A 22,244-nucleotide genomic window follows, 5' to 3' on the forward strand; every position below is an offset into this window, starting at 1 on the left:
TGGATCTCAGTCACAGCAGCAGACTTCCAATATCTTCAAAGATTTCCTGAAAGGATCAAAAGTACCCACCGTCTCATGGGAGATCCTGGCTTGTAACCTACCAAAATGGAGAAGGTACAATCGGGAAGGCACCAAACACATCAAGAGGCTACGTTGGGAAAGTGCAGAAGCAAAGTCAAGGTGTTGTGGGGATCACAAACTTCCAAACAAGCCAGCTATCCATTTCTTCAAGCACCACCTGCCCTGCAGGTGGCAGAGTCTGAAGATCGTGCATTGGACTTATCAGCAGAACCCATTGCTGTAACTGAAATTTTTAATTTTCATTCTACAGTTTTTAAGCAGAAATTAGAAAACCCCATAAATTATATATTTTCCAATAACTTGATTACACTTTTCCACTGCCTTCCATAGCATTTTAACTTCATACCATTTGAGCCTTCATTGATTTCCTGTTCCTAACTTTTAGAAGCTGAACACTTCCATGAGTATACTGTAATTAATGTTGGAAAAAAAATGGATTACTCACACAATTTGACCAGTGAAAAGCTGACCCTAGAGACCAGGAAAGTCCAAGGTTTAGACCTTAATCTATGATGTTAACTGATTTCAACCAGAACATTATCACAGCCATTATGACTGGCGTATACTTCTAGATTAGAGAGGGAGGGGGAAAACAAAATTCCCCAATCACAAACTATTAACCACCACTCTATTGAGCATATGGTGACAGACTGTCCTCTGATGTTCCTGCAAAGCTGCGTATCTTGATGACAAGCAATGTCAAGGTTCAGAAAGGGAGAATGATTACTTGATCCAGAAAAATACAAATGCCTAGAGGAGTTAAGCTAGCAGAAGCATGCCGCAGACGGCTGTGGCACAATAGAACAGATTGTTCTCACCCTGATGATCTTTTCTCTTTTCTTTTATTATCTTCATAAATGATAAATAAAAATAATCTTTCAGGAAAATGAGAAATTGTTACCTCAAATTTATACATTCACTGATTTTGCTTTGCTTTAAAAAGATAACAGTTGGCATTACCAATCTTTTCATTCTGGCGAACATTTTTATCCTGTGCAAGTTGTAGATCAGTAGTTTTTAATGAGAGACGTCGCTGGGTTTCAGCAAGACTATCTTCTGCCTGGTCCATTAACATTCTGCAATGATAAATATCACAACAGTATGGTTGTTGTTGTTGAAGGCAGTAAGAAGAGGGGCAGTTTTCGTTTATTAACTTAGAAATATTTTGAGAAGTTTCAAATCAAACTAGATTGTATTTTTTTTTAAATCACATCAAAATAATGTGAATTACCCCATACAAGAATTAATAGCACCTTCCAATTTTAATAGTCATTTATTAATTTCTAATCATATATTTCCCAATTATTTTCTATCAACAGTATGATTTTTGCACTATAAATTCCAACGTAAAACACACTAATAGCAAACATCATACAGATCAATTGGAAATATTACTTCAATATTTTTTTAAAAATTCACTTCTGGAATGTGAGCATTGCTGATAAGGTCAGCATTTATTGTCCATCCTTAATTGCTCGAGAAGGTCATGGTGAACTACCTTCTTGAAACACTGCAGTCCTTGTTGTGAGGGTATTCCGTGGTGCTGTTCAGTAGAGAGTTCGGGGTTTTGACTTAGCAATTAGAAGGAATGGTGATATATTTCCAAGTCAGGATAATTTGTAACTTGCAGGGGAATTTGGTGGTACTGCCATGTGTCTATTGCAGTCCTTCTAGATGGGTAGAGATTGTGGGTTTGGAAGATGCTGCAACATATCTTGTACGTGGTTCACGTGGCAGCCTTAGGGGGCTGGTAGCGGAGGGAGTAAATGTTAAAGTGGTTGATGGAATGCTGATCAATCGGGCTGCTTTATCACGAATTGTGCTGAGTTTCTTGAATGTTGTTGGAGTTGTAATCATTCAGTTAAGTGGACACTATTACATCACATTCCTGATTTGTGCCATGCAAATGGTGCAAAGGCTTTGGGAAATCAGTCAATTGCTGCAAAATCCACAGCCTCTGACTTGCTCTTGTAGCCGCAGTATTTATCTAGCTGGTCCAGTTATGTTTATGGTCAATGCTGATCCCAGGATGTTGATGGTGAGGAATTCAGTGATGATAATGCCATTAAATGTCAAGGGGAGGTGGTTAGACTTGTCCTTTGTTGGAGATAATCATTGCTTAGCACTTGTGTAATGCAAATGTGACTTGTCAATAATCAGCCTGAGGCTGAATGGTGTTGAGGTCTTTCTGCATGCAAACATGGACTGCTTTATTATCTGGGTTTTTCACCTAATTCCTACTGATTTCAATGTTACCGGGGCTTCTTCATGCCATGCTGTCAAAAGCTGCCTGAGACAAAAGCAGTTGTCCATGTTTGGAAAAAGGATGTAATGAGGTGTGAAGCCGACATAGTCCTGGTAGAACCCAATCTGAGCAGGTTATTGGTGAATAAGTGCCGATTGATAGCACTGTCAACGATCCCTTCCATCATTTTGCTGATGATAGAGAGTAGGCTGATGGGATAGTAATTAGTTGGATTGGAATTGCTGTAAGCTTTGTGGACAGGACACACCTTAGCAATTTTCCACAATGTCAAGTAGTCCTCTAACAGCCTAACTCTGAAGCACAAGTCTTCGACACTACAGTGAGGATCTTATGGAGGTCCATAACCTTTGCCATTTCCAGCGCTGTCTGCTGTTTCTTTCTCAACCATGGAATGAATTGAATTAGCTGAAGTGGCTTCTGAGATGGTGTGGACCTCAAGAGGAGGGCAAGATAAATCATTCACTGGGACTTTTGTCTGAAGATGGTAGTAAACACTTAATCCCTATCTTTTGCACTGACATGCTAGACTCAACCATAATTAAAGATGGGGATACTCATGGAGTTCCCCCTTCCTCTTGTTAATTTAATTATTCACCATCATTCATGACCGTATACAGCAGAACTGCAGAGCTGGATCTGATCGGTTGGTGTAGGATTGCTTAGTTCTGCCTATTTATACTGCTTCCCCTGTTTGGCATGACTTTACTCATTGAATGATTACATAATGCAGAAGGAGGCCTATTGGCTCATCATGTCCTTGCCAACTCTAAGAGCAATTCAGCAAGTCCCATTTCCCTGCCCTTTACCCTTGACCTTACAATGATTTTCTCTTCAGATAATTATCCAATTTCCTTTTAAAATCCATGTCTGAATCTCCCTCACTGCACTCTCAGACAGTGCATTCCAGATCCTAATCACTTGCTGTGTAACAATGCATTTTTTCATGTCGCCTTTGGTTCTTTTGCCATTCGCCTGAAATCAGTGTCTTCTTGTTCTTGGAGCTGCTGCCAATGTGAAGTCCCTCCCCTTATACTCTGAGCAAGCCCTCATGAACTTTAACACCTCTATCAAATCTTCTCAACTTTCTTTTCTGCAAAGAAAACAACCAAGCTTCTCCAATCTATGTAATTTAAGTTTCTGATTTTTGGGACTATTCTTGTGAATCTTTTCTGCATCATCTCTAATGACCCTGCGTTCTCAACCAGCCCTGACACCTTCAACGATTGGTGCCCATTAACCCCCAAGTACTTCTGCTCTTGCACCCCCTTTAGAATTGTATCCTTTATTTTAATTGTCTCTCCTCATTCTTCTTAACAAAATGTATCACTACATAGTTCTCCATTAAATTTTATCTGCCACCTGCTTGTCCATTTCACCAGCCTATATCCTCAAAATCCATCATTATCCTCCTCACAGTCCACAAGACTGCCTAATTTTGTGCCATCTGCAAATTGGAAATTGTGTCCTGTACACCCAAGTTTAGGCCATTAATGTTGATTAAAAAAAGTTGTGGCCCTAATATCGACCCCCTGGGGAACCCCACTCCCCTCCTCCAGTCCAAAAATCAAGCGTTCATCACAACTCACTTTCTTGTCATTTAGCCAACTTCATATCCATGTTACCACTATCCCTTTTAATCCATGGACTTCAAATTTGCTGACAAGCCTATTATCTGGCAGTATATTAACACTTTTTGGAAGTCCACTTATACTACACCAACCGCATTATCCTAATCAACTCTCTGTTACCTCAGAAAAAACCTTAACCAAATTAGTTAAACACAATTTTCCTTTAACGGAGTCCATGCCAATTTTCCTTAATAAATCTACATTTGTCCAAGTGACTGCTCAAGCCTCCCCACTACTAAAATTAAACTGGTTTCCCTTTCATTGCTGGGTTTATTCTTTCACCCTTTTTTGAACAAGGCTGCAATATCTGCAATTTTCTAGTCCTCTGGCACACCATGTACCCATGGAGGATTGGAAAATTAGGGTCAGTGCTTCCACAATTTCTACCCTTACTTCATTCAGTACCTTCAGATGTATCTGATCCAGTCACGGTGGCTTAACATAGCCAATCTTTCTAATGCCTCCTTTTAAATCAATTTTTAGCCCACGCAGTTTCTCAAACACGTCCTCGTGCAGAGTGTTAGGCAGCATCTTCTTCTTTAGTAAAAACATTTAGTAACTCAGCCAAATCCCTTGCTTCCAAGTGCAAATTCCATTTGTTGTCCTAAATCAGCCTCATTCTTCCTTTTACCACCTTTTATTATTTATATGCCTATAGAATTTTGGATTCCCGTTATGTTGGCTGCCAGTCTCTTCTCATGCTCTTTTTACTTATCTTCTTGTCAATTCATTTTTAGGTATACCTGTGCTGCTCCTAACATGCTCTTCTAAACTTCATTGAACTAGGGTTGGTCTCCTGGCTTGATAGTAAATATTATTAAATATTAATCCCTAACCTTGATAGATTGAGGGATATTCCAGGCTACAATTTTACAGATTGTAGTGGAATATAATTCTGCTGTTGCTGATGGCCTACAGCACTTCATGGATGCTCAATTTAAAGCTGCTAAACCTGTCTTGAATCTATCCCATTTAGCATGGTGATAGTTCCGTATAACATGATGCGGAGGTATCCTCACTGTGAAGGTGGGCCTTCATCTCCCCAAAGAATGCGCTGTGGTCACTCTTTCCAATGCCGTCATGAATAGTCACACTTGCAAAATACACTTGTAAATTGATGAGAAGAGGTCAATAGGATTTTCCCTTGTATTGGTTCACAATGGCAGCTATGACGTTAAGAGACTCAGTCGCTTCTGTGCCAAAGCTAAGCTAATCACCAGAGACATACATGATTTATAGTTTGTGGATGTCTGTAGTGTCATTACCCACTATGTACCAGATTTGCAAGCTATTCTCGACCACTTCAATTCTGCATACAAGAAATTCAGTCTGCCCTTGAATGCTGCCAAAACAAAACTCATGCATTAACCCACACCTGGTCAGCCAAATATTCCACCTCCCATATATGTTGAAGGAGGCACTCTGGAAATGCTGAGCACTTCCCATACCTTGGCAGCCACACATCTCTCAAAAGGCTATTATTGACGAGGAGATCCAACACCAGGTCAGCTGCATCGCTCAGCTTTCAAGAACTATTTCAAGAATAACAAAGTCAACAAATGTGCTCGTATATGGCGTGATTGTCATTGTTGTAGGGTGTTGGATATTGTGCAGTCTCGTATAACGTACACTGGTTGTCTTGACATGTTCTGCCATTTTGAGGAGATTCAGAGATACACAGGCATCTCTGCTCAAGAGAGACAAAGACTGGTTACGGATGACATACATCAGCTTCAAGATTAGTTTGTCACCATACCTTAGCAGCTCCAGAATCACACTTATGCCTGGAGTCGGGTTCCGCTGAGCCCATAGAGTGGTGTTGTCTGTTGTTCAAAGCCAGAGGTCCTCAGGCACGATCTTTGTCCGTTGGAACCTTAACACTGGCTCCCATGTCCAATTTAAAGTTTATAAGAAAGTCGCTAACTAAAATGTTCACATTCCAGCATGAAATCCTGGATCTCTGATCTCACCCAAGAAGAATGAATGTGTGTCCTCTTGGGTGTGCAGTCTCGACTTCATGAATCATCTCTGGGTTTACTGTGGATTTAGATATTTTGGCCTTGCACAGTTTACCAAAGTGTCTTATTCTATTACACTGAAAGCATTGGGCTGAAATTGCAGGATATTGATCTCGCCTGTGGGGTTGTTTTTCTCCACAGAACTGGCAAAGTCGCTCTACTGGTCAGTGAGGATTTTGCTTCCCTTGGCCTGGGGTGTCCCCGTTTCGGTGCTTTTAACTAACTGGACTGTGGGATTTCTTTTGTAGCACTGGATAGCTTTCTCGAGGGTTAGACCTTCTAATGCTTGCAGCATAGAGTCAGAAGTCCACAGCACAGAAAAAGGCCCTTCGGTCCATCAAGTCTGCACCAGTCAAACAAGTACCTAGCTATTCTAATCCCATTTTCAAGCACTAGGCCCATAGCCTTGGATGCCATGGCATTGCAAGTGCACATCCAAATACTTCTTAAATGTTACGAGGGTTTCTGCCTCTAGCACCCGTTCAGGCAGTGAGTTCCAGATCCCCACCATCCTCTGGGTGAAAAAATTCTTCCTCACATCCCTTCTAAACCTCCTGCCCCTTACCTTAAATGTATGCCCCCAGTTATTGATCCTTCCACCAAGGGGAAAAGTTCTTTCCTGTCTACCCTATCATAATTTTATACACCTCAATCATGTCCCCCCTCAATCTCCTCTGCTCCAGGGAAAATGACCCAGTCTATCCAATCTCTCCTCATAACTAAAACTCTCGATCCCAGGCAACATCCTGGTAAATCTCCTCTGCACTCTTTCTAGTGCAATCTCATCCTTCCTATGACGCGGATTCCAGAACTGCACGCAATACTCTAGCTGTGGCCTAATCAGTGTTTTATACAGTTCCAGTACAACCACCCTGCTCTTATATTCTATGCCTCAGCTAACAAAGGCAGGTATCCCACATGCCTTCTTAACCACCTTATCTACCGGTTCCATTACCTTAAAGGACCGGTTGACATGCACACCAAGATCCCTCTGATCCTCAGTACTTCCCAGGGTCCTACCATTCATCACGTATTCCCATGCCTTGTTTGTCCTGCCCATGTGCATCACCTCACACTCATCCAGATTAAATTCCATTTGCCACTGATCAGCCCATCTGACCAGCCCGTCTATATCCTCCTGTAAATCTAAGGCTATCCTCACTATTTACCACCCCACCAATTTTTACATCATCCACGAACTTACTGACCAACCCTCCTTCTTCCAAGTCTAAATCATTTAAATATACCACAAACAGCAAGAGACCCAACACCGATCCCTGTGGAACCCCACTGGACACGGACATCCAGTTACAAAAACACCCCTCGACCATTGCCCTCTGCTTCCTGCCACTAAGTCAATTCTGGATCAAATTTGCCAGATTGCCTTGGATCCCTGGGCTCTTACCTTTGTTATCAGTCTCCCATCTGGTACCTTATCAAAAGCCTTGCTGAAGTCCAAGTAGACTACATCAAATGCATTGCCCTCATTACACACCTGGTCACCTCTTTGAAAAATTCAATCAAATTGGTCAGACATGACCTACCCTTAATAAAACCATGCTGACTGTCCTTGATTAATCCCTGCCTCTCCAATAGTAGATTAATTATGTCCCTCAGAATTGCTTCCAATAGTTCCCCACCACTGGGATTAGACTGACTGGCCTGTAGATCCCTGGTTTATTCCTTCCTCCCTTTTTGAATAACGGTACCACATTGGCTGTCCTCCAGTCCTCTGGCACTTCTTCTGTGGCCAGAGAGGTATTGAAAATTATCTCCACCCTTGCCTCATTCAACAGCCTGGGATACATTTCATCTGGGCCTGGAGATTTATCTACTTTTAAGCCTGCCAGACCACTTAGAACCTCCTCCCTTTCTATGCTAATTTCTTTAATTATATAACTGTCCTCCTGCCTGATTTCCGTATCCACGTTGTCACTCTCACTTGTGAGCACCGACACAAAGCATTCATTTAGAACCCTACCTATGTCTTCCGGCTCCACACACAAATTACTACCAAGGTCCTTAACGGGCCCTACTCTTTCCCTAGCTATCTTCTTATTCTTAATGTACTTGTAAAATAACTTTGGATTTTCCTTTATTTTACCTGCCAATGTTTTTTCATGCTCCCTTTTTGATTTCCTAATTTCCTTTTTAGATTACCCCCTACATATTCTATACTTCTCTAGGGCTTTCGCTGTTTTGAGCCATTGGTATCTGCCCTAAGCCTCCCTTTTTCTCTTTATCCAATCCTGTAGATCCCTTGACATCCAGGATTCCCTGGATTTGCTGGTCCCACTCTTTATCTTTACTGGAATATGTTGGCCCTGTTCTCTCCCTATTTCCTTCTCGAATGAGTCCCACTGCTCTGATGTAGATTTACCTAAAAGTAGCTGCTCCCCTTCCAGTCCACTCTGGCCAAATCATATCTGATCTTCATAAAATCAGCCTTCCCCCAATTTAGAACTCAGGTTTCTGGCCCATCTTTGTCCTTTTCCATAACAACCTTGAATCTAATGGAGTTATGATCACTATCTGCAAAATGCTCACCCACTGATACCTCTACCACTTGCCCGGCTTCATTCCCTAAAATTAAGTCCAGGATGGAATTCATATGGCACTGCCATTCATTTGAAGACAAAGAGTTTACCTGCGCTCTCTTGTAGGACCTTTACATACTGGATGCATTTTAAGAATTCCGCTCCCTCTGAACCTATCACACTATGACTAACCCTGTTAATGTTGGGGAAGTTGAAATCCCCTACTATTACCACCCTATTATTTTTACACTTCTTTGAAATTTGCCTACATGTCGGCTTTTCTATTTCTCTGACTGTTTGGGGTCCTATAGTACACTTGAGCATGTCTGAGAGTCAGTCACTCGCTTCTCCTACAACTATTCTATCCCTGGTAAGTCTAGATTTTAATCATTAATCAAGTTGACAGGTTCTCCTGGCTGCTGGACATACTTAGCACTTTTGAGGATTTTGTTGCTTCTTAGGTTAAAATAGACAGAGAATGATTTTAGCACTTCTTCAAATTTAGCAGATGATTTGTCAATTCCTTGTCTAGTAATAATGTTGTCCGCTATCAGACCTACGGAGTAGAGCAGTTTGTTAACTTGTTCAGCTTCTGTTTTTATATCCAGACCGGAAGTAATCATATATCTAAGGAATCTTTTTCTGCAAAGCACCCAGTCATGTGATTCATCTGGGCCTTGGATAAGTCCAAATTGATCTGGAAAAGAGTGGATTTCTGACCCATGGTTAAAATATTTTGAAATGTAGGCTCAGCTTTACGAATTTGATGGAATTCATATGGCACTGCCATTCATTTGAAGACAAAGAGTTTACCTGCGCTTGTTTAGTTTTGGCAGGCTCCCACTGCAAGCGTTTGCATGCTGAACCTTGAAAAACATTTAAATAATGGCTGCTTGGATTGACTGGCTGAAGACTTCTCTGTTTCAGCACTATGCTTTAGGGTCACGAGAGTGTCGAATCCTGGTCTTTGCCAGTCTTTAGAGATGATTCTTTGGTTGCGATGACATTTACATGGATATTTTTACCTTGCACAGATCAATGGCACAGGAAATTTGCTGAAAACACACTGGTTATGTGAACCTTGTCCATTACCAGTGCAAACCTTAAAATCAAGGACAATGAGGCCGGGATTTTCTGTGCCCACTGGCATTGGGCGTGTTCGGTGACGTGAGTGGACATTATGGTGAGAGAGACAAAAATTGGTTTCATGACGTTGTGAAACCAGTTTGTGATCATCCACTCCGCCCGCCAATGGTGGGCCACATTCCCTGCCATTGGATGTCAGGAACCTCATTGTAATACATCAGCGTATCATTATAAGGTCAGCTTGCTGGACTCATCCCCCGATGGGTCGTCCAGCCACATCGGCGGGAAAACACGCTGACACGTTTCACAACAACAGGCTGCACTTTGCTCGGGATTTCAAGGTTTGTTTGTCTACCTTGCTTCAGTCAGCACTTGCAGTCATCAGTGCCAGGCTTCACAGACAGCACATCACTTTTAGGGAGGCTCACAGGTAGGTCTCTGCCTACCAGATCTGTTATATATGGGTGGCTTATCAATGGCTGCAGGGCAAGGTCTTGCTTGGGGAATGGGAAGAAGTGGCCTTAGGCAAGGGAAGAGGCTGCAGGACGAGAGCTGTTCTGGGGAAGGAGGGTGTCCCAAAGCGTTTGTGGGGGCACATGTTGATTTGTGCAAGTGACATCAAGATGGTGAGGACTGAGGAGGCAGTCTCCAGAGATGAGGCCAGATGGACATGTGAGGGTATGTGTGAGAGAATGGGTGGTGACGTCCCTTGAGCTGGCAGTGAGTGAATGTGTAATGGGCCTGAGTGTGTGAGTTTACAGTAATGAAATGGTTGCCATACCCTGGCAGCACAGATGAGATCATTCATCCTCCATCTGCATTGGGCGGCCAAACTCTTCTGTGAAACATTGGCACTGATAACCACTGCCATCACCTACGAAGCCGGAATAGTAATGGAGCTGCCCCTCCTGCGGCCAGAGCGGGAGTACAGGACATACAGCAGGCCTCCAAAGTGCATAAAAGGTGCTTGAAGGCTGCAGTCTTCTTGCCTTTCGGACTATGTCTTCTTTGCTGCAGTCCTGGGCTGGAAGCACTGAGCGCAGTTGTACTTCAAATGTGGTGCCTGGCGTGATGAAGCAGCAAAGGTGACAGCATGGCAGATGAACCAGAGCCCGCCCGCCATGGGAGCGGCATATTTCCGGGGAATGCATAAGTAATGTAGCGGGTTTGGGACGATCCGGCATGAAAATCCGCCACTGCGATCGATGGAGAAAATGTTGTTTTACCCGTCCCTGCTGCACTTAGTGCAAATCTGGGACGATTCTGCCCTGAGTGTGAGGTTCCTCACTGTTGGCATTTGCTCAGAAAATTATTCCCCTAATGTTTCACGAAGCAGATAATCGGGGGTCAATTCATTGAAGAAGTGAGCTGCACAGGTTCTGGCTACGCTGTCCTGTCTATATGGAGTTAGCTGATGAAAAATTTATGCTGAAACAATATCAATTCAATCAGACTGACTGGGTGGTCCTATTCTGATTATCAAGACTATAAAGAGAAATTCAAACTTTTAAATTGTGCACAGATCAACACGTGGATGGATTTTCAGGTTCAGTAGTGGAAGCAAAAATCCTACTATCATTCAAGAAACAACTGTACATTGTGGGAAGGGTCAGGAGTAAGTATTCCATAAGGAAGGGTGAACTAGAATGGTTTTTAGATTCATATTTACTACGGGGATAGAAGAATAGATACTACAAATGATCTTATCCAGATTCGGAAAGGGAAAAGTCAACTTTTGGGGACTTCTGCCCCAACTACTCTCCAGTAACCCCCGCTCGTGAATGTGGACTTTGTGCAAAGAGAGTGCAACACCTGCTCTTGCACCTCCCTCCTTGTCACCATCCAGGGCCTTGAACGCTACTTCCTTCCAGGTGAAACAGATATTTACTTCTTTCAGTTTAGTACTGCATTTGCAGCCTACAACTTCAGATATCCAGCATCTGCAATACTTTCATTTTTATTTCAATACATGTATCTGTGAACATTGACAATTGCTGATGTGTAATTAATTGTACATTATTACATTAGAAAACAGTAAAGAAAATATCTTTTAGAGTGTAACACCAGCTCACTTTCCAATTGACTGTATCTTGCTCAGTGTACAGAAAGAAAAAAAAAGAAAAAATACACATTTAAACCAGATCATGACCAAACTAAAAACTAATGGGGAGGTTGTGTATTTTGGTCCTCCCAAAAGTATCAAATATGTGCATAATATAAAATTGCTCAGTCCCAGGTTATGCATTTGTCAGTTTTTCTTACATATTGGGAGTGAAAACAGTAATTCTCCTGTTAATATTTGTACTGTTGAAAAATATTTAGAAGTATCAACCATACCATGTAAAGAATTGTGTTAAATGAGTGAAAGTTAACATTCTATTTTATGCAGTACAGCATGGGTTCTCGCCAAAATAACTGCAACCAGTATCTACCAAAGTGTTCTAAAATGCAGTTCTAAGGTTTATTAAATTTTAGGAACATCAGAGTTTTTAAAATGGAACATGTCATATACCAATAATCTTCAAATGAAGACATAATCTCACCTGATCTGGTTATTTTCTGCTCTCTGTCTGCACAGTTCATCTTCAGTGTCAGATGACTTTCTTGCCAATATTTTGACTTCTTCCTCCAGAGAGGTTACACTATCTTTTAGACAAGTCAACCTTGATCGATGTTCCAATCTTTCATTTTCCAACTAAGAAAAAAACAATGTGAGGCTAAGTGACAATACAGCAAAAGTGCTCAATATAGGTATAGGAAACAGAATAGAAGTGAGCAATCCAACGTTAAATATATTTACTATGAAGCTACATGTTAATGATGAAAATTGTTATAACCCCTAATAAAATGCTAGAGCAGCACAAAATCAAATATGACAAAAGAATGGAGGTTCTTGGCAAACACTGGCTTTTCAAACATTACTTACTTGTTTACACAAAAAACTAGGCTGCATTTATTGCTGTGGTAAAAGCATAACTGAAGCACAGTCCAGGGCAGTTCCTCTATTCTTTACTTACATACATACATTTAAAAATTACAATTGTAGCATCAGAATATTAAAAAAAATCTACATTACTGTGTGCATGGAACCCTTCAGGTCTTCTATTCTTTGCTCCAGATGTGATCTCTCATTAATTGCAGTCTCCTGGGAAATCTAATGCAACATTGAGACCATTAAGTACTGATAAACTAGATCTGATGTTACTTTCCTACTCAGTGTCATTCACAACTTGTATGTGATTTCAATATTCCTTTGTTGCATCAACGCAAAAAGGTCAGAACATCCTTTAATCATGCATACAATGTGTGAATTTACACCCAGATACTAACATACTAACATTTAATTAACTCACATTAAGTTCTTATCTCTGATCAGAGGTGTTATCCCTTTTGTTTTAAACAGGTTAATGTCCCTGCTAAAGTATCATTAACCATTCAGCATGTATTACCCCATGACAATTAGCATCATAGTTCCAAAGCAAAAGAGAATTTAATGCTAACAATTAAACTACATCATTATGACATGAAAGCACTAAGAAGGAAAAAGTGCAAACTGAAGATACAACATTGCCAGCAATTCTCCACAAAATATGTCCTAATTGGGAGAGTTGCATAAAGCATTTTCTCACAAAGGGCAGGAAAATAAAATAAGGACAGAAATAATCTATTCACATACTGTGAGGATCCCAAATTATCTATAGCTACTTCACAATGAACTACTTTTAAAGCAGAGTAGTTAAAATATTTGCTTGCATTATGGAGTCACTCACCTGGGATCTTCTGAGCCTTGTAAAGTAATACCAAAGCATGTCACCCCTGCACTATGCTTGTACATCTCTATGTAGCTGAGCCTGGTCTTGTATTTATATAGTACCTTTACCTATAGTACGTATTAAAACACCCTATGGCACTTAATAGGAGCATTATAAATGAAAATTAGACATTGAGCCACACAAGGAGATATTAGGGCAGGTGGTTAAAAGCTTGGCCATAGAGGTACATTTTGAATATCATCTTAAAGCGGGAAAGGAGTGTAGAGAGATGGAGAAGTTTACTGAAAGAATTCCAGGGCTTAGGACTGAGGCAGCTGAAGGCACAGCCATTAATGATGAAGTAATTAAAATTGAGGATGCCAGTTTAGCACCACAACTGACTTATTTTTCAATTGACCCGATTTGTAGGGCAAAATGAACTTTTAATTTATTATCGCCAGACTTGCACTATCAAAGACAAAAATAAAAATACCTGGATAAATTCAGCAGGTCTGGCAGCATCTACGGAGATGAGCACAGTTAACGTTTTGAGTCCATATGACCCTTCAACAGAACTAAGTAAAAATAGAAGAGAGGTGAAATATAAGCTGGTTTAAGGGCGGACAAGTAGAGCTGGATAGAGAGCCAGTGATAGGTGGAGATAGCCAAAAGATGTCATAGACAAAAGGACAAAGAGGTGTTGAAGGTGGTGATATTATCTAAGGAATGTGCTAATTAATGGTAGAAAGCAGGACAAGCAAGGTACAGATAGCCCTAGTGGGGGTGGGGTCGGGTGAAGGAATCGAAAAAGGCTAAAAGGTAGAGATAAAACAATGGATGGAAATACATTTAAAAATAATGGAAATAGGTGGGAAAAGAGAAATCTATATAAATTATTGGGAAAAAAAGAGGGCGGCAGAAATCGGAAAGGGGGTGAGGATGGAAGAAAGAGTTCCTGATCTAAAATTTTTGAACTCAATATTCAGTCCGGAAGGCTGTAAAGTGCCTAGTCGGAAGATGAGGTGCTGTTCCTCCAGTTTACGTTGAGCTTCACTGGAACAATGCAGCAGGCTAAGGATGGACATGTGGGCATGACAGCAGGGTGGAGTGTTGAAATGGCAAGCGACAGGGAGGTCTGAGTAATGCTTGCGGACAGACCAAAGGTGTTCTGCAAAGCGGTCACCCAGTCTGTGTTTAGTCTCTCCAATGTAGAGGAGACCGCATTGGGAGCAACGAATGCAGTAGACTAAATTAAGGGAAGTGCAAGTAAAATGCTGCTTCACTTGAAAGGAGTGTTTGGGCCCTTGGACGGTGAGGAGAGGGGAAGTAAAGGAGCAGGTGTGCATGGGAAGGTACTATGGGAGGGGGTTGAGGTGTAGGTGGTGATGGAGGAGTGGACCAGGGTGTCCCAGAGGGAATGATCCCTGCGGAATGCCGCCAGGGTGAAGGGAAGATGTGTATGGTGGTGGCATCATGCTGGAGTTGGTGGAAATGGCGGAGGATGATCCTTTGAATGAGGAGACTGGTGGGGTGATAAGTGAGGACAAGGGGGACCCAATCATGTTTCAGGGAGGGAGAGGAAGGTGTGAGGGCGAATATGTGGGAGATGGGCCGGACACGGTTGAGGGCCCTGTCAACCACCATGGGTGGAAAACCTCGGTTAAGGAAGACATGTCAGAGGAACTGTTTTTGAAAGTGGCATCATCAGAACAGATGCGATGGAGGCGAAGAACTGAGAGAATGGGATGGAGTCCTTACAGGAAGTGGGATGTGAGGAGCTGTAGTTGAGGTAGCTGTGGGAGTTGGTAGGCTTGTAATGGATATTGGTGGACAGTGCATCACCAGAAATTGAGACAGAGAGGTCAAGGAAGGGAAGGGAAGTGTCAGAGATGGACCATATGAAAATGATGGAGGGGTGGAGATTGGAAGCAAAATTAATAAATTTTTCCAGGTCCAGATGAGAACATGAAGCAGCACCAAAGTAATCATCGATGCCCACATGCCCGTTCTTGGCCTGCTGCATTGTTCCAGTGAAGCTCAACGCAAACTGGAGGAACAGCACCTCATCTTCCGACTAGGCACTTTATAGCCTTCCGGACTGAATATTGAGTTCAACAATTTTAGATAATGAACTCTCTCCTCCATCCCCACCCCCTTTCCGATCACCCCCTCCCCCCTTTTTCCCAATAATTTATATAGATTTTTCTTTTCCCACCAATATCCATTATTTTTAAATGTATTTCTATCCATTGTTTTATCTCTACCTTTTAGCCTTTTTGATTCCTTCAACCCACCCCACCCCCACTAGGGCTATCTGTACCTTGCTTGTCCTGCTTTCTACCCTTAATTAGCACATTCCTTAGATAATATCACCATCTCCAACACCTCTTTGTCCTTTTGTCTAAGGCATCTTTTGGCTATCTCCACCTATCACTGGCCCTCTATCCAGCTCTACTTGTCCCACCCCCCTTAAAACAGCTTATATTAGTTCTGTCGAAGGGTCATGAGGACTCGAAACGTCAACTCTTTTCTTCTCCGCCGATGCTGCCAGACCTGCTGAGTTTTTCCAGGTAATTCTGTTTTTGTTTTGGATTTCCAGCATCCGCAGTTTTTTTGTTTTTAGCTTATATTTCACCTCTCTTCTATTTTTACTTAGTTCTGTTGAAGAGTCATACGGACTCGAAACGTTAACTGTGCTCCTCTCCGCAGATGCTGCCAGACCTGTTGAATTTTTCCAGGTATTTTTATTTTTGTTTTGGATTTCCAGCATCCGCAGTTTTTTGCCCTATCAAAGACCAACTTAGCACCACAAGAAGTCTACTGCAGAAGTACACACCTCTAAATTGTATTCTGATATGTTGAGGTAAAATACAAACATAGGAACTGAAATTCCTGACTTTGTAGTGTAAAAGTATATGCATTTTTAAAATGACAAAGAAGATTGAAAGTGATAACAAACTAATTTTCTATACTTAGATATGCACTGACCATTTCTACCTGCCCAAAATTAACAAACCTCATTGAAAAGTTAATACTAAAGATGTAAACTTATTGTTAGGATCATTAACATGCAGTTAAATCAAAACATGTTTTTAAAATTCCAGGTTGGATCTGACATTAGCTAAACAAATGGGATGATTTCAAAAGCTGCACCACAGACACAGCAGAGTCACAGTAACAGATCCAAATCCATTTTGTGGCCAGAAAAGGGGTATGAAGCATAATTTCAGGTGGAATAAAACAAAATAAAAGCTATGGCTTCTGACAGGAAGTAACGAATGATATAAAAAGACATGAGGCCCCTCATTCCTGTTCAAAGAACCAGGCAGAGGATGGAGGAATCAATCATTAGAGATACAGCTACAATCAGCAGCAAGCAGACCATAAGGAAAATGACTAAGATGAAATATAATGCTTTTATTCAGTTTCCTACCTTTAAGGCCAGGTAGCATAAACAGGCTTGGAGAAACCATTTCCATGATTCCTCACCAAATCCTATGTGCCTAAGTATTACATGTAAGGTTGATGTGTACTGCACTATATAGAGTTTTAGGATAACTGTTTTGTAAATAGAATAAATAAGTTAATTATCAGGAATATACTGTCTCTAGTTTTTCAAATGAATTCAAGGGATTATCAAACACTGATTATCTAATAACTCCAATGACTTGTTTGGCTGAGTAAATAGATTTAGATTTAAGTTGTGCTTTGTCTCACCTTTAATCGTTCCCGAAGACTGTCTCGCTCCGTAGTCATTCTCCGCAAGTCTGCAACAGCTTCATCGCGCTCACATTCTAAACGTCGCAGTATATCTTGCGCTGTCAGGACGTTTTTCTGAGATCTTGGGGACTTGGCAGCATCCCTGCGTAGTCTAGTAAGCTCTTCCTGGGCCTGGATTATTTTACACAATTAGCATAACAAACATTTAAATTGTATTTTAAAAAAACAATTATTGCAAATTAGTTACATGTCCTTGTCACAGAGCTCCACTGGAAGTAAATTTGTTTTCATTAGTGGTTAAAAAACACAAGTACTTGTAACCTTATACAGAAATTCAGTTATGCCTTAAATCACACCAACCATAACCATTGCCAGCTTTTTACAGTATATCACAACAATGGCTTTGTGTCCAACACCATGGAGTACAAGCCTCTGATCATTCTGGACCATGTTAAGGGCCACATTAATTTCTTCATTCAGCATATCCATTAAGATGCCACATGCTACAGCTACAACACATCACCAGCCGGCAATCTTCATTTTAAAAAATTTAACTAATTAGGTTTTCAAGTTTTGATATATCATTAATTATCTATTATAGTTTTAGTCTAAACAATAACCTTGTTTAATTTATTACATTTAGTTATATGCTTTAGGTCTTTATTGAAATATGGACTACAGTCCCTAATTTAATTCTACTTATCTATGTTTATTTTATATAGCAAAAAGCACTTCTTATTCACACCTCTCCAAATTTCCACATGCATCAAATTCTCTTTCACCTGGTGAACTTTGCACACAGATGAAGCTGCTCTGCGCTAATACTCATCATTAATTCACTTACTGTTTTATTTATCCCGATTGAAATTTTTAATTCCCTGGCTCTTAGCTAAATAAAAGGGAAATACTCACCAGGCAATCACTTACTTGCCTTTCCTGTGATATCATACTTTGATTTGTTTTTTGAATTTTTGATTCAAATGCAGTCCAGCCATTCCAAACTAGTAGTTTATATCCCGCACTAGTTTCGTTCAGCTCCTGCTTCTCCTGGTCTTGGGCCTGCTCTGCAGCCACTGTTTACATCCCTTTCCAGTCTTGCTCAGCTCCCGCTCCTCCTGGTTTCTCTTTGAGCCATGTTTGGGAAGAGTGGAAGAAGATTTGGGAGGCAAAAAAAAGAGTACAAAGGCAAGGAGTGCAAACAAAATCTTGAGTTTGGGAGGGGCTATCAAGAATAACATGAAGGCCCTGAATTCAGTATAGAGTTGCCAGTTCTGGCTGGACTTGTTTTTTCAAAGGTTTGATCATGTGATGCCCAGCCACAAGATACCCAATTGCTGCAGTTTGTAGACTTTACTGCATCCACCTTATTTAGGTTAGATCTCCTATAGTCAAGTGCCTTAACTTATGGTTTCTTTTTCAAATGTTACTTAGACAGAGCTAGGGAGAGAGGTGGGATATGGAAACACCAATTGCTCAACAAAGGAACATAAAATGTGCTGTTAAAATGGCAGGGCACCTAACTGGAGTTGGTTGCCAGGTTTCCATTCTCCACTTCTCCATATAATTTAGCTAACCTGCTTTAATAATTCACGTATTCTCTGCTTCTCCCCAATATCTCTGACCATATCACCTAACAGTCATCAGTGCTGACAGTTAACCATCTTCTCTACTGTACTCAATGAACTTTTCTTGTGTATGTTTTTCCCTTTACCCTCAACACTTGCCGTGTTCCTTATTACATTCTGTCCAGAATGTACTGAAATTTTCCTTTCCTTACAGATGCTGCCTAGCTTGCTAAGCATTTTCAGCATTTTCTGCACAATAGGCTATGGGTAGAATTTTCCCAGAGTTGCATTAAGTGCGGTAGCAGGCGGGTAAGATGGAGTCCTACCCACCGATGAAAATAGTGGGTTTTCATGCCATGTTGTCCCGAGCCTGCCTCATTAGTTATGCATTCCTGGGAAACATGCAGTTTCCATGGCTGGCGGGCTCTCATTCAGCCGCTCGCCATCACCCTGCAGTTGCATCACACCGGCCACCATCTGTAAAAGGCAGCTGCCAACAAAGCGCTCGTCACCAGCTCACCACTGCTGCCTGAGAGACATGGCCAGCAAAGGAAGAAAGACGGCAGCCCCCCACTTCAAAGATGGATCCCTCGAGCGACAATGCCATGGAGGCCCGCCGAGATGTGCTCTACCCCCGCTTTGGCCGCAGGATGGGCAAAGTTACCGACCTGGCTTGGGAGCCGATGGTAGTGGTGGTCAGCACAAACGCCCTGCAGAGCAGGGCAGCCACCCAGTGTTGCAAAAGGATGAATGATCTCCTTCGCCCGCCAGGGTAAGTCACTCTTTTCATCACTCCCAACTCACACTCACAAACCCATCACACATCCGCAGGGGCCTCACTCACTGCTAGTGCAAGGGACATCACCATTCACTCTTGCACACACACCTTTGTTGTTCTCATCCCGGCCATGGGGCCACTCAACACCTACACAGGCCAGACATGCTTATCATCTGGCCCAGTGGGCATGCTGATACACTCTCCCCATCTCTATCCATGCAAGACAAACTGGCACACAACAGGGGAGAAAGGTTACAGACAGGTGGAGGGATGCCAGAGATCAAAGAGCTGACAGAATTTGAAAACAAAGCCATCCAGCTGGCCGGCGATGACCGGGACTGGTCCTGTGCTGACGGTGAGCTCGGCGCTGCTCTTCCAAGTGAGGATCCAGCAGTGCAACATCCATCAGACAACCGTGCCATGAGCGATGTGTCCTGTTTCACAGGCCACTGCCATGCACTAATTATCCCCCCTTGCTTTTGCAGGCACATCTGCCAAACAGCCAACAGAGTCCATGACCCAGGGCCTCCAATCAAGCCCCGAAGATGCCTCCAAAGAGGAATCTGAAGGCATCCTCCCTGAAGTCCTGTAACAGCGCTCACCCGCACACTCCATCAGCACAGAGACAAACACCTCGGTGGGACTTAGCTTTAGAGTAGCCCGGGATCAAAATCTGGAGAGCACATTGCACTTTCTGATCCACAGCAGGCGGAGGCAGGGTCTATCCAGGTGCCCAGCACTCAGTGGACCTCTGGAGACCAGAACGTTGCTGAGTCCGAGTCAGATGACGAGCCTCTAGACTCGGTCATGTCACAGTTGCTGGAGCTGGAAAGGCAAGCTAGGGAACATCAGGAAGGGATGTCTGCTGCACTCCTCAGATTGCAAGGCACGACGGAGGAGTTCGTCCGACTTCAGGCTGAGGTGATAGCGCTGGCACTGCAACACACTGAGGTCAACACTGGTTGGATGGCGACCACCATGGAGACCTTGGTCCAGGACATCACTCCTGCACTGCTGCGAGGGCTCAACTCCATCGCTGTTGCCATTGTTGGCCTCCAACAGTGTGCACGCGAGAGGGGTGCTGGGCAGCTCGATCTCACTCCAGCTACCCCTTCTGCTCACAGAGTCAGCCAGGGGCCCTCAGGCACCCACAGGGAGGAGGATCAGCAGGTGCACACTCCGGGCCATCCATCCAGGTGACTCCGGGAGTGACTGGTTCATCTGAATCCCCTCTTCCTGTGACCTCCGCAGCTTCAGCTTCACAGGCTGAGGAGGGTGCCACTGTCACACTGTAGGACCCCAGAAGCAGGCCGGGGCCCACCAAGTCTTGGCCCTCCAGAGAATGCCCGCCAAAGTCATCACAGACAGGGCGTCACAGTCAGCAGGCTGCCTCCACCTCTGCTGTGGATGTCTAGGGAGCACCAAGGGATAACGGCAGGTTTAGGCAAGTTAGGTAAAAGTTGTTGCACAGCCTGGGCACGGGCGTTGATCACTTGTACATACTGTTCACTATTGTCAATAAACTCCTAAGAATGTCTTCTGTCCTGTGGCTCCTTGTTCTGATGAGCAGTGTTCTTGTCACTTGGGTAAGATAAAAGACAGGTGTCTCAGTCCAGGGCCTCTTCTCTGTGCAGCCTTCAGACCACTGTGATAGTCCAACCTGACCCTCCCTGGAAACATTACTGATGCCTGCACCTCGGCGGTGCTGGTCATTCCTGCCAGAATGTAGTGGGCAGGCACCACAGAGTTCTCACATTCTCTCTGTGTACTCTCAGCACCTTTAAGATGAGGCTGGCCCCCATCACACCACCATCTGCAACCAGTGATGCTGTGCAACAGCTACTGAAGGACTGAGGTGCTGAAGGCAGACACAGCATCAGATGTGTCTAAAGTTTCATGGCTGTGTCTCTGTGAGATGGCTCTGATCATACAGCGGAAGCAAGCTGCCCTTGGCCAGACAGGAGTCAGACATTCTCAGAAGATGTGTGAAGATCTATGCATGTTGTCATCATCCTCCTGTGAGCGACTATCAAGGCCTCCACTGCATTTCCATGACAGGAGCATTCTCAGAGGGTATTAACGCCACCATAAGCCAGACTGGAGTCAAATGTTCACAACTGCTATGTGAGGATCTATGGAGACATCTCATTGCATGTTGTCATCATCCTCCATAAGCCTGGCAGCTATGAGGATCTCCCAAGTGTGCCTGCCTCATCTAGCCAGTGTGCGAGCCTCATCCCCATCATCATCACCACCGAGGACCCCCCCCTCTCATCCCCATCGGCATCCTCTTCACTGGAGAAGACATGCGAAGCTCCTCCATCTCCTCCTTAGCCAGCTTCTCTCCCCATTACAACTTGGCGCTGCAAAGGGCGCCGCAGATGACAACGATGCATGACACCCTCTGCGGACTGTACTGCAGGCCTGCACCAGACCGGTCCAGGCATTGGAACCACATCTTCAGCATCTCGATGGTCTGCTCCACCAAGTTGCGAGCTGCTGCATGAGCCTCATTATAGAGTCGCTCTGCTGCAGTCTGAGGCCGTCGCATGGGTGTCATCAGCCATGGCCCCTGCGGGCAGCCCTTGTCCCCAAGGAACCAACCCTGCAGCTTAAAGAATGCAGGGATCTGAGAGTGACTCAGAATGTAGGCATCGTGCACACTCCCTGGAAACCATGCGCACACCTTCAGTGTGCATTTTGGGTGGTCGCATACCAGCTGGATTTTCAGTAAGTGGAAGCCCTTGCGGTTGATGAAGTCCACCGAGTGTAGTGACAGAGACCTGAGCATCACGAGTGCAGTCAATTGCACC

At 43.2% G+C, this 22,244-nt stretch overlaps 1 protein-coding gene across 1 annotated transcript in view; it reads right to left on the reverse strand.

Moving 5' to 3' along the window:
• The window catches only part of tsga10 (testis specific, 10), a gene marked incomplete at its 5' end in the record, with an annotated part of 157,910 nt that overhangs the window by 55,980 nt on the left and 79,686 nt on the right, over window positions 1-22,244 (reverse strand). Inside the window, 4 exons of the mRNA XM_041198661.1 lie at window positions 1,042-1,157; window positions 12,160-12,311; window positions 12,693-12,770; window positions 17,086-17,259. Of these exons, the coding sequence (XP_041054595.1) occupies window positions 1,042-1,157; window positions 12,160-12,311; window positions 12,693-12,770; window positions 17,086-17,259 (520 nt within the window). The remainder of the gene's footprint in view (window positions 1-1,041; window positions 1,158-12,159; window positions 12,312-12,692; window positions 12,771-17,085; window positions 17,260-22,244) is intronic.

This window comes from Carcharodon carcharias, chromosome 11 (genome assembly GCF_017639515.1).
Source record: "Carcharodon carcharias isolate sCarCar2 chromosome 11, sCarCar2.pri, whole genome shotgun sequence".
NCBI classification, from domain to species: Eukaryota; Metazoa; Chordata; class Chondrichthyes; order Lamniformes; family Lamnidae; genus Carcharodon; species Carcharodon carcharias.